The sequence below is a fragment of the Hyla sarda genome, chromosome 9 (genome assembly GCF_029499605.1).
Source record: "Hyla sarda isolate aHylSar1 chromosome 9, aHylSar1.hap1, whole genome shotgun sequence".
NCBI lineage: Eukaryota > Metazoa > Chordata > Amphibia > Anura > Hylidae > Hyla > Hyla sarda.
The window spans coordinates 92047579-92059581 of record NC_079197.1 but is presented as its reverse complement, the minus strand read 5'-3'; the positions used below and the strand labels follow the sequence as shown (position 1 = coordinate 92059581).

Here is a 12003-nt window from a genome sequence, read left to right as displayed (position 1 = left end):
AAGTAGTTTTTGATGTCCATGTGTGACTGCTTGTTTTTCCCATTTGAAAATCTCCAGAAATAATTTTGGTTGTGTAACAGTTTGGACATTTCTGCTGGGGTAGCTTTGTGGTGTCTAGTACTGGTTGCTGCTTTGTCTGCTGTCAATACACATTTGAATTTTCTGGCCATTGTTGGGCCTCCTGTTTAGTTGCTGCTGTCTGGTAATCTGTATTGTGCTGTCCAAAACATGTACATGCAAAATTTACTAAAGAAAAAAAAAGTTAGCCCACAAATTTAGAGCTGAAATTTTGAAGCCGTATATTTTGCTTTTACATTGCACTATTGAGTATAAACTAGACACTCATAAAGTTTGTCCACATGGCATTCCCATGTTTCTTCAGAAGTTGTTTGATAAATATGGTAACAGCATATCCATAATGTTGGTGCCCATGTCCTGCATCTTTTAGGTGTGCCCATTTAGATTAAAAAAAAGGTTCCCTGTGTGAAGCTAGTTAAAGGGGTACTCCCGTGGAAAACTTTTTTTAAAATTTTTTTTATATTTTTTTTTAAATCAACTGGTGCCAGAAAGTTAAATTTAAATTTGTAAATGACTTCTATTAAAGAATCTTAATCCTTCCAGTACTTATTAGCTGCTGAATACTACAGAGGAAATGGTTTTCTTTTTGGAACACAGAGCTCTCTGCTGACATCTCTGTCCATTTTAAGAACTGTCCAGAGTAGGAGAAAATCCCCATAGCAAAAACATGTTGCTCTGGACAGTTCCTAAAATGGTCAGAGATGTCAGCAGAGAGCACTGTGGTCATGATGTCAGCAGAGAGCTCTGTGTTCCAAAAAGAAAACCATTTCCTCATAGTATACAGACTCTTAAGTACTGGAAAGATTAAGATTTTTTTAATAGGAGTAATTTTACAAATTTACAAATCTTCTCCAGCTTCTCTCCCCCTACCGGTCAGGGTGGTCCGGGCCATCCTTCCTTCCTGTAGTGTCCGGCGGCATTCCGGGTGGAGGGTGAACCGGTCCGGGCTGTCCTTCTTCTCCGGGCGTCATCTTCTCCACTCCGGGCAGGCTCCGGCCTAGTAACGCAGCATAGACTCCGCTTCGCAGTGACGCCCGTGCGCAGCGATGCACCTGACGTAGCGGCGTCTTTGCAGCGGGCGGCGGGCCGGGGGGGCGGGAGGGCGGTTCATTATCTGCTTATCGGCAAGATAATTGCCGATACTGATAATGCCCGAAATCGTGATTATCGGCCGATGATATCGGCCATACCGATAATCGGTCGATCCCTATTTTCTGGTGCCAGTTGAATATGCAGCCCATAGCCTGTTATAGGTGCATGCTGGTACCTTTTTTGTGCCTTCAGTGCGTAGTGTAGTCGTGAGAAACAACTTGCGGTATGTTCCTTGATAACATAATGTCCTGGATATTGTCTACGGTATTTCATTACCATCCTGTAGTGCAGTTTATGTATTGTTGTGAAGTATAAAGGTTGTGTCTGCAGCTTCCTTTGCTTGTACATGCAGTATCTAAAAAAGAAATAAAAAAATCTGGTGTTTTTTATTTTTATTTTTAATTTATATTTACAGGTATAATTAAAGAGTCTTCTTAACCCATCTGAATGTGGTTGTCTTTTAAAAGCTGGCATCTTTTCTCCTACTTCTGTCATTTATGAGCTGGGGTTTACCACAGACTGCCGCTGATTTATTGCTATTGAGGCACTGGGAATATTCACTGTTGTTGTAGAATTGTAAAATACATTTACCCTTAATGACCATGCAGTTCAGGAGACAGTTCTTGGCCTAGTTTGACTTGTTAGTCACTTTGGATTGAACAATTTGCCTGGTTTTATGCCAATAAACATAAGTTAGCTGCTGGCTGAACAGTGGCTCGTGGGATGGCCTTCACTCCGGATTCCTTTTAACATGCAGATCAGAACATGTCATAGGACAATTGCATCTGTAAAGGAAACCTGCTCTGTTGATTTGGCCAATGCAGGAAGATCCCAAGTAGGATTGATTCCTCTATGATGGCCATGTGGACAGAGGTGTGAATTTTTACTGTAATTGTCGGTTTAACCCCTTTTATGGATGTAAATGTAGGTCCTGTTGCGCTGGTACTTACCGCACCAGGACGTACATTTACATCCTATACATGAAGTGAGCACTTTCAGCAGCCATGTAGGATGTGTATCACAGTATTTTTTTAACTTATGGCGGTTCCACGGTATATAACTGTATTTTCAACCCCCCCCAAATCATGTTACCCGCCAGCACTGTTCTGCTCCCCCCCAATTAATGATCAGCCCAGCGGGGTACTACTCACATGTCACCTTCAAGCACTGCCCTCCTCCTCTTTGTTGGGGGCCGCCTGCGATGGAACTCGCTGTACGCCAGTGGTCTCAAACCTGCGGACCTCCAGTTGTTGCAAAACTACAACTCCCAGCATGCCCGGACAGCCAATGGCTGTCCGGGCATGATACAGAAAATTAAATTTAACTTGCCTACGTCGGCCACACGCTGGGGACGGGAGCGTTGGACAGCCGTCAGCCTATCACCGGCTGCAGCGATGTCCCGCCCCGGCCAGTGATAGGCTGATCGCACTGTCATGTAAGAAGCGGGACATCACTCCGGCCGGTGATAGGCTGACGGCTGTCCAACGTTCCCGTCCCCAGCGTAAAGCCGACGTAGGTGAGTTACAGTTTATTTGCAGCCCGGGCATAGGGATACAGCGTACAGCAGTGGTCTCCAACCTGCAGACCTCCAGCTGTTGCAAAACTACAACTCCCAGCATGCCCGGACAGCCGTTGGCTGTCCGGGCATGCTGGGAGTTGTAGTTTTGCAACAACTGGAGGTCTGCAGGTTGGAGACCACTGGCGTACAGTATAGAGTTCCAACGCCCGGCGGCCCCCAACAAAGAGGAGGAGGGCAGTGCTTGCGGGTGACATATGTGAGTAGTACCCCGCTGGGCTGATCATTAATTGGGGGGGAAGCAGAACAGTGCTGGCGGGTAACATAGGATTAGTTCCCTGATGTGGAGACAACGCTGCGCTGATAATACATTCCCGAGGGGGAGGGGCCCAACCAGTATTGCGGTATGGGGGAAAATTCATATTGCGCAGCCCAAAAAATTCGGTATGAACCGGTATACCGCCCAGCCCTACAGCCAGGGATCAGCTGGTAATGGCGGACATCAGCAGTTGCACTTTAACATGCTATCCATTGTTGTGTATGCAGGTACACAACCAGTAGCGGTAAGTGGCTGCTCACCCCTCCCCCACCCTTGTATCAGTGATACTCCATTATGGAGCGCCTTTGCTTTTCTCTCAAGGTTTTGAGGTAGTCCGTGACATGCTGTCTGCCTTATTACTGGTTTAGGCTGCTCTCTCCTTCCTGCTGCAGCGCCGCCGCTTTAGGATATCTATTTCTATAACAGAAGAGGTAGAATGACTATAATGTAAAAAATGTTAAAACGCTATGAAGATACATTTTTAGGTCATTTCTGCACATAAGTATCATAAGCTCTAGCAAAGTAGACCCGAAGAGTTCAAATCAGGTTTTTATACTATAAATATTTTGATCCTGTTTTTGTTGTTTTTATTTTGTGCCCTGTAACATAAAATGGCAATTAAACAATGTGCCAGCAATTGAAGAGCAGGAGGTCTGTTGTTTTCTGGTGTTTACAACACAGTCTCCATGGGCAAATGTCATCTGATTGCCTGGTAATGCCCCTGTAAGCGCCTTTCAGCAGATGGGACAGACAGATCAGCATTCATAGTGCTTGGCACGCTGTGCATTCAAAGGCGCTTTTTGTGTTTTAGTTGTTCCTTTTTGTCCTTTTTAGTTTCTTTACAATTGGATTCCTACTGTGACTGTACATTCTCTCTGGACCTAAGATTTACAGAAATAAAAAGACCTTTTTTTTCCATTGCAGTTATAAACAGCAAAAATTCAATTTATTAAGAGAAGAGAATGAAGGATATGCTAAATTAATTTCAGAGCTTGGACAAGATCTGTCGGGGAGTATAGCAAGTGATTTAATCCTGGAAAATATCAAATCTCTTATTGGTATGGCAGGTTTCGTAATGTACTTTATTCTTTATGAACTGTTATGGCTAATGTTTTATTTGTATGCTTTCTGTAAATTACAGTCTGTGTATGACTGCTTTTAAAATTCAATATCCTTATCAATCTGTCTATAGATATATGAAATAATTTATAGTAAATCCTTATAGCTAGGCTTACTTATCTTCATTTGAATGGTGTCACAAGTTTTTTCTCTGTGCTTTAAAAAAATGTTTTCTGAAGTTTAATCTTCCAAGTCTAGAGTGAATTATGAAACAAAATATAAACAAAACCTTTCCAACTTAATTTTTAGCTTTGTATATTGGAGTTTTTGGGTAATGCCGTGTTTTTATTAAATGTAGGGCAGTGTTTTTCAAACAGGGAGCCCCCAGCTGTTGCCAAACCACAACTCTTATCATGCCTGGACAGTCAAAGGCTTTTCGCGCATTCTGGCAGTTGTTGTTTTGAAACAGCTGGAGGCTCCCTGTTTGGGTAACACTGGTGTAGGATGCCCTGATCACACACCTTTTTGTACAGTTTTTTTTTTTTTATACACCCTCCAGTTCTCAAGATATGATGGTTTAGTTTGTCTAACAGTTCAGGCAATAGTCAGATAGTCGTGGACTTCGTTTTAATATTGAAAGTGTATATCAGTCATATGCCGGCTTATACAGTCGGGGTGTAAATGTTTTTTACATTGAGAGATTTAGGGGAGTGTATGCCTAATACTAATACACTGACTGTATAATCCCGCATGTCACTCCCATTATTTAAATTAGGTTTACACCCATCTGAATATTCCCTAAATTGTCCGAAAAAACTATAAACCCTCATCTCAGAAATGTTAGACATATCAAGAAACTGTAAAACGAATGCCAGGTGCTGCAGGGAGATCGCGGGGGGAGGGGGTCCCAGTGGCGGGACCGCTTTGTATAGGGGATAAGATGTCTAGGGGCGGAGCACCCCTTTTAAAACTCTCTACAAACTTATTGAGATATCTTTTAAGCAGAATGAAATGTTTTTCATTAGGATGTTTCAACTTGGATCCAAATAGAGTATTGGATATTATCCTGGAAGTATATGAATGCAGACCACAGCATGACGATTTTTTTGTACCATTAATTGAATCTTATATGGGCATGTGTGAACTACAGACGCTCTGCCACATCCTTGGATTTAAATTCAAGTTTTACCAGGTAAAGTATTTTTGTTACTGGAAAATCTTTAAGTGGAAAGAGTGACTTGGCCATTTTATGTTCATACGGACTATCTGTCTTTGCAGGAGCCTAATGGAGAGACCCCTACTTCTTTGTACAGAGTTGCTGCAATTCTTTTACAACAGAATTTAATTGATTTGGATGACCTTTATGTACATGTAAGGTTCTTCCTTGTTACAGTTTTGTCAGATATAGTGTTATAAATCATTGTCGAATAATTTACTTTTAACTCTTCTCTACTGTATTTACAATAATCTAAAAATACACTTTACAATTAATATATTATGTTTTTATTTCTAGCTTCTGCCATTAGATAACAGCATTCTTGAAGAACACAAAAGGGAAGTTATGGAAGCAAAACAGATTGCAAGAAAGTTGACAATGGTGGTCCTTTCATCTGAAAAGTCAGAGGATAAAGACAAGGAAAAAGAAAAAGATGAAGAAAAAACAGAAAAGGTATGTTTCTGATTCCTGAACATTTATTTTAATGTATTTTTATTTTTTTGGTGGTGGTCTTTTTTATATTTATTTTACTGTCTACATTTTTTTTAAATATGAAATTTTGCAATTTTCATGGCTCACGTCCTCTTTTTCCCTGGACAATGACCTCTGCCCAGATGATGGGCAATGAACTCTCCCCTTTTATGTTGGTGGTAAAGATCCTCTATCCTTTTTAGATGTAGAGGATTCTGATTCCCCTTTGTTATTTGTAAAGTGTGATTCTAAGCAGATTATGGGAGAAATTTCTGTATTGATTTCTGATATATATATATATATATATATATATATATATATGTATGTATGTGTATGGCTGCACGATTTTTGCTTTTTGCGATATAGGGATATAGCCCCCCTCCGGGAAAATTGAATGTGATATATGGGGGGGGGGGGGGGGGTTGGGAAATGTAACATATGGGGGGAAATCAACATGTTTCACTACCAAAGTAGCGATGTCAAGAGGCAAATGCCTCTTAACATGTTTCACTAAAGTAGCGTTGTCGAGGAGGGCCTTTAAGGTTTTAACACAGATGCCATTTTCCTGTTATCAGAAAAATACAGGGGTTCCTGCAGGCACCTTGTATTGCACAGAGTGATACATATTATTAGACCGGTTGGTTAAGTCAATTATCATAACCAGGACAATATGGCTGATGGTGACTGTTAAACAAGTTCAATGTGCGGAATAATAATAATAATAATTATTGCACTTTTAACACCTAAATAGGGTATATGGGAAAATAACGTTTTTTTTTTCTGGTTACCCAAAGGTAGCCTATAAGTAAAGGGACTTAAGGGTGACAGTCCTCCAGCTGACCTCAATACCTCAGGAGCTTTGTACATGTTCCTCAGGGGAGATGTTCGCTTAGTGGCCATTGAGTGCCTCCATGCACTTTGTGCATATCAAAGTAGCCTTGTTCTTCTGCCTTGCTTCCCCTTATCACACTGATTCCTCATTTTCCATTGTCCATACCACACCTGACTAATGGGCTGATTGTTATTCCGGACCTGAAGATCACTGATATCACTGATGAAATGGTAAAAGTCCATTGGATTATCCATGACCTGTACAGATAATGATGAAGTGAAGACTCTTGGCATTCCTCTGGGCTGAGGAAAGACTTTCTGCATGTGGAAGCGGAGCTGTTGAGTCTTTGTTGCTGTGTTTCCCAACCGGTGTGCCTCCAGCTGTTGCAAAACTACAACTCCCAGCATGCCCGGACAGCCAACGGCTGTCCAGGCATGCTGGGAGTTGTAATTTTGCAAAAGCTGGAGGCACACTGGTTGGGAAACGCTGCTTTGGTGACAGTTTTTTGTGCGTGGAAATGCAAGTTTGCATGAGACTGATCACAGGACATCAGTGATGTGCTATTCTGCCATGGCCTGGAAGCTGCTTCTGGAAGTCATCATTGATAATACATGGCAATTGCTTTCAGTCTCCAGAATGATCCCACAGGATCAGAGGGAATTGTGCATGTCACTGCTAGTATGGCTCTTGCAAAGGAAATAAGGTCAGGGGCCATACAATGTCTCCCATTCCCTACGTGTTCTGTAAAGCATCTGTCATACAGTGACACAGCTATAAGTAAAGTAAAAAAACACGGCGCGCCCCTATTGAGGACCGTTTGGAGGTGCAAATTGAGTAAAAAATTACTTTAGGGTCCTTACTCCTAGGTGTTGCGCTCGGGGTGCAACACCTACAGTAGCATCTAGAGGGAAATGTGCAAGAAAGCAGCCATGAAGAACTCCCGGGGGTGACATCGGTCAATCTGCTAAAGGAACAATACGGAAATGTAGAAAATGATTCCTCTGAATAAAGGCGCTTCTCCTGATGGATATATTAGGGATTGAAATGCATTGCAATAAAATATTCATAACAGGGATCTTCATCAGGCATACAGTACACAAGACATAGACAGGTTATATACATGACGTGATGACCACTTCCGGATCACCGGTAAACGGCGGTGTGCAAAATTGCAGGTAGACGTGCAAGTAACGAAAGTGCTACATGCAGAAGAAAAAATTTAAACAAAATGAAAATAAAAAACATGCAGTTAAAAATATAGCTAATCTGCAAAGCTAATTCAATCCTCCACCAGTAGATGGCAGTGTTGCATTAGAGTTCATACACGCTCAGTGCAACAAGAAACCACTAGATGGCTGTATAATATACCAAAACTGGAGCATGAACGACAGGGTTGTAGGATGTGATACGGCCGTGCAGATACACACTCCGAGGTCCGACCGCAAAATAGAAGTATGGTATGGAATAGGATGCATTTGATGTGAAAATAAATAGATGGCACAAGAGAGGAAATTATAAAATAAGTGATGGAATGTTTGATATGCAATTGAAAAACCATTATGATTATGCAGAAAAGATACGCAAATTGAAAAGGCATATGCTACTATGTAGGGGCTACTGTACACTGAATGAAATGTGATAAAAACTGAATCACGAAATGTTCTATAAACATCGACATCTACTGGTGTAGGATTGAATTAGCGTTGCAGTTTAGCGATTTCACCGATTCATGCATTTTTTTTTTTATATGTGTATTTTTAAACTAGCAGATTTTCTATATTGATTTGTAACTGTTTTTTATTTTCATTTTGTTGACATTTATTCTTCTGCATGTAGCACTTTCATTACTTGCACGTCTACCTGCAATTTTGCACACAGCCGTTTACCGGTGATCCGGAAGGGTCATCACGTCATTTATATAACCTGTCCTATGTCTTGTGTACTGTATGCCTGATGAAGGTCCCAGTTCTATGACCCTGTCCTGACCACACTATTTTCTATCTTTGGATGTCCTCCAGTCTGACTCGCCTGCCTCATCTATGGTGGTATATTGTTGGTATTGTACACTTTCTGCACTTCAATAGTCTGGCAGCTTCCTAGCCAGGTGTATTAGTGGTATTCTTATTGATGTTTATTATTAAGGAGGACTGTGCTGTATGCAGACTGGGGTTAAGTTACTATCCTTTGTATTATACTTCAGGACAGGTGCTTTTAGAGGAGGGGGTTCATGGCCTCTCCTCTTTTGTTGTGCTTTGAGCCTTTTGTTGTGCTTTGTCTTATGATATTTAACTGTGTTATTTGTGCAATAAGGAGAATTTTTGTATTTCTAAAATCATATATTTGGTGTGCTGCTATTTTTTTCAGTGTAGCTTTTTTTCTCTATTTAACCAGTTTGGGATTGAAACGCGTTGCAATAAAATATCCATAATACATCCATCGGGAGAAGCGCCTTTATTCAGAGGAATAATTTTCTACATTTCCGTATTGATACAGTGACACAGAACACAGTTGCTATTATATGGCAGCGCCCAGTAAAACAACTTTTTTTTTTTTTTTTTTTTTCGCTCTCCAAGTAATAAACTCAAAAACATAAAACTAAGAAATGCATTATTATTTACATATACATCAATGTATTTTAGTAAATATTATTAAAAAAAAATGAGATATATTTCCACTGCCAAAACCTTTCCTTGGGGGCTGCAATATTGATGCAGTTGACAGCAATCTTACTGAAAGTGCAACTCTAGCCACCCAGAGGTGCCCATACACAAATATATGTTGGCACCTAATGTGAGGGGGACTACCCAGTTCCCATTGAAATACTGGTAAGTTTGATTTAAAGGGGGTTGTGCGCTGCCCTGCAGTTCGGAGCTCCGCTCACAGTGTCCGGAAGTTCATTACTCCGAACGCTGTGTGCGGGCTTCCGTGTTTGCAGCCGCCGGGCGAGACGTCACGCCCGCCCCCTCAACGAAATTCTATGGGAAGGGGGCGCGACTGCTGTCACGCCCCCTTCCCATAGACTTTGGTAGAGGGGCCGGGCGTGAAGTCACGCCCGGCGGCCGCAAACACTGAAGCCCGCACACAGCGTTCGGAGTAATGAACTTCTGAATGCTGTGAGTGGAGCTCCGAACTGCAGGGCAGCGCACAACCCATTTTAACTTTACTTGTTCTTCATTTTAAATATTGTGTTTATTCCTGTTTTGTTTTCTTCACTTCAATATGATATATGCAGTGTTCATAGGAATTTGTTCTTTTTTTTTTTTTTTTTTTAACTCCGGCCCTCCAACGGTCTGAGGGACCGTGAACTGGCCCCCTGTTTAAAAAGTTTGAGGACCCCTGGTATAGTGTATGCATGCAACTAAGGTGGGGTCTAACAAACTATACTCTAGAGAGTCTAGAAATATAATGCTGGGGAGTGGGCATTAGACAATTTTTTTTCTTTGGCTTCATAAACTGCAACAAAACCCTTTTAAAACGGTTCCCAGACCTCCTAAGGTGCCCCTGCATTATTCTTACTGTATCTGTCGTTTGCACATGGTCTGGTAAAAGGCATGAGAAATATGATTTTGTAATAGTTACTCTCTCATACAAATATGAACTGTTCTGAAACGTTGCGGTAATTGCGAAACTGTCCTTTCTGCTTAATGCTGAGTGTCACTCATTCGCTTTTCTTTTGGTTGTCTTGTTAATGATAACCATTATATGCAAACAAAAACTCAATTATACACATTCCATTTGCCTGTAGTGTTTTATGTTCTTGGTATTATTCTGATACTTTTCCTTAAGTTTTCTTTTAAATTGGATTGTGCAAAATGATTTCATGGTTTGTTTAGTTTAGTGCCGTGAATGTAAATAAAATTGCAGAACGATACTCAAGAGGCAGCACAAATGAGCAGAACCCAAATTCTAATTCATATTTTATTGTTGAAAGCAGCATAATTTGATTATATGCTCAGTGGTAAAATTATTAACTTACAAAGAAAGTTAATCATTTATAAACATTCCAGCATATTTATTACTTGTGCTGACATGTTATTTTGATGCCCTCTTTACTTTTCAGGAAAGTTCGCGTAATTAGTTTGGAAAGTGTTCAGATGTTTCTTGGATAAAGAAATATATCCTGACAGAATTTATTGCCAATTTAAAAGGAATCTGCCAGCTCTGTACCAGGTATAGGGCTGCAGATCACTGCAAAATGGTGCCAGGGGAATAAAATTAACATTAACTCTTTGTTTTCCTTATCACTGTTTGCAAACTTTTATAAAAGTGTCTTTTTTTTTTTGTTAGCAGCTGGAAAGGGAAACTGTGGTGCTGAACTGCAGCAGCAGCTCCTTCTTCTCCACACAACCCTACATGTTTCGGATACTTTCACATGCTCGTAACTAGCAGCGGTTTCTTGTAGCAGGAAATCCACTTCAAGTTGCGCTAATATTCGCTTGTATGGGCCCGAAGACAGTTCACAATAGAATCAGATTTACAGACTGCCAGCGGACCTATTGAAGAGAATTGTAGCATAACCTGTTGCGGATCTCCCACAGCTAGTTACGAGCGTGTGAACTCACCCTCAAAGGGGTACTCCTGTGGAAGACTATTTTTTTTCTTTCTAATAAACTGGTGCCAGAAAGTTACAGATTTGTAAATTACTTCTACGTAAAAATCTTAATCCTTCCAGTACTTATCAGCTGCTGTATACTACAGAGTAAGTTGTAGTTATTTTTCTGTCTGACCACAGTGCTCTCTGCTGCCACATCTGTCTGACTGTCAGGAACTGTCCAGAGCAGGATAGGTTTACTATTTGGATTTGTTCCTACACTGGACAGTTCCTGACACAGGCAGAGGTGGCAGCAGAGAGCACTGTGGTCAGACAGAAAAATAACTACACAACTTACTGTGGAGCATACAACAGCTGATAAGTACTGGCAGGATTAAGGATTTTAAATAGAAGTAATTTACAAATCTGTTTAACTTTTTTGGTACCAGTTGATTAGAAAGAATAGTTTTCCACTGGAGTACCCCTTTAATGTACAGGGCTCAGCTTTCAGACCTGTATTTCATCTCTAACATTAGAGCCCTGAATGAATGAGCCGTGCATGAGCGCAAAGTGTGGCCCACTTTATTAATTTAAGGCTCTAATGTTATGGTGGTCTGGGGGTTTGTGGTTGGATCCCCACCGATCCGTAAGTTTTATATAACTTGATGAAGGGAAAATAGCCTTTTAAAGCTGAACGTATAAATAAGCCAAGTGTCTGCTGTTTTGCGCCAGCAATATATTGCATGGTTGAGCATATTGTATTTCAACATGTCTGATATTTGTTTCTGTGGGCATAAGCCATCAGAATTGTCTGATAGAGGATTATTCCCCTCTCCTAAATGAGAAGATTATGCACTTTTTTGGTGCACAGATAGAAGGGATATTTTAG

General features: G+C 40.9%; 1 protein-coding gene across 1 annotated transcript in view; it reads left to right on the top strand.

Annotated features, from left to right (window-relative positions):
* THOC2 (THO complex subunit 2) overlaps positions 1–12003 on the top strand; it is a 165620-nt gene that overhangs the window by 26950 nt on the left and 126667 nt on the right. Inside the window, exons 7-10 of the mRNA XM_056541081.1 lie at positions 3930–4063; positions 5090–5256; positions 5343–5435; positions 5578–5733. Of these exons, the coding sequence (XP_056397056.1) occupies positions 3930–4063; positions 5090–5256; positions 5343–5435; positions 5578–5733 (550 nt within the window). The remainder of the gene's footprint in view (positions 1–3929; positions 4064–5089; positions 5257–5342; positions 5436–5577; positions 5734–12003) is intronic.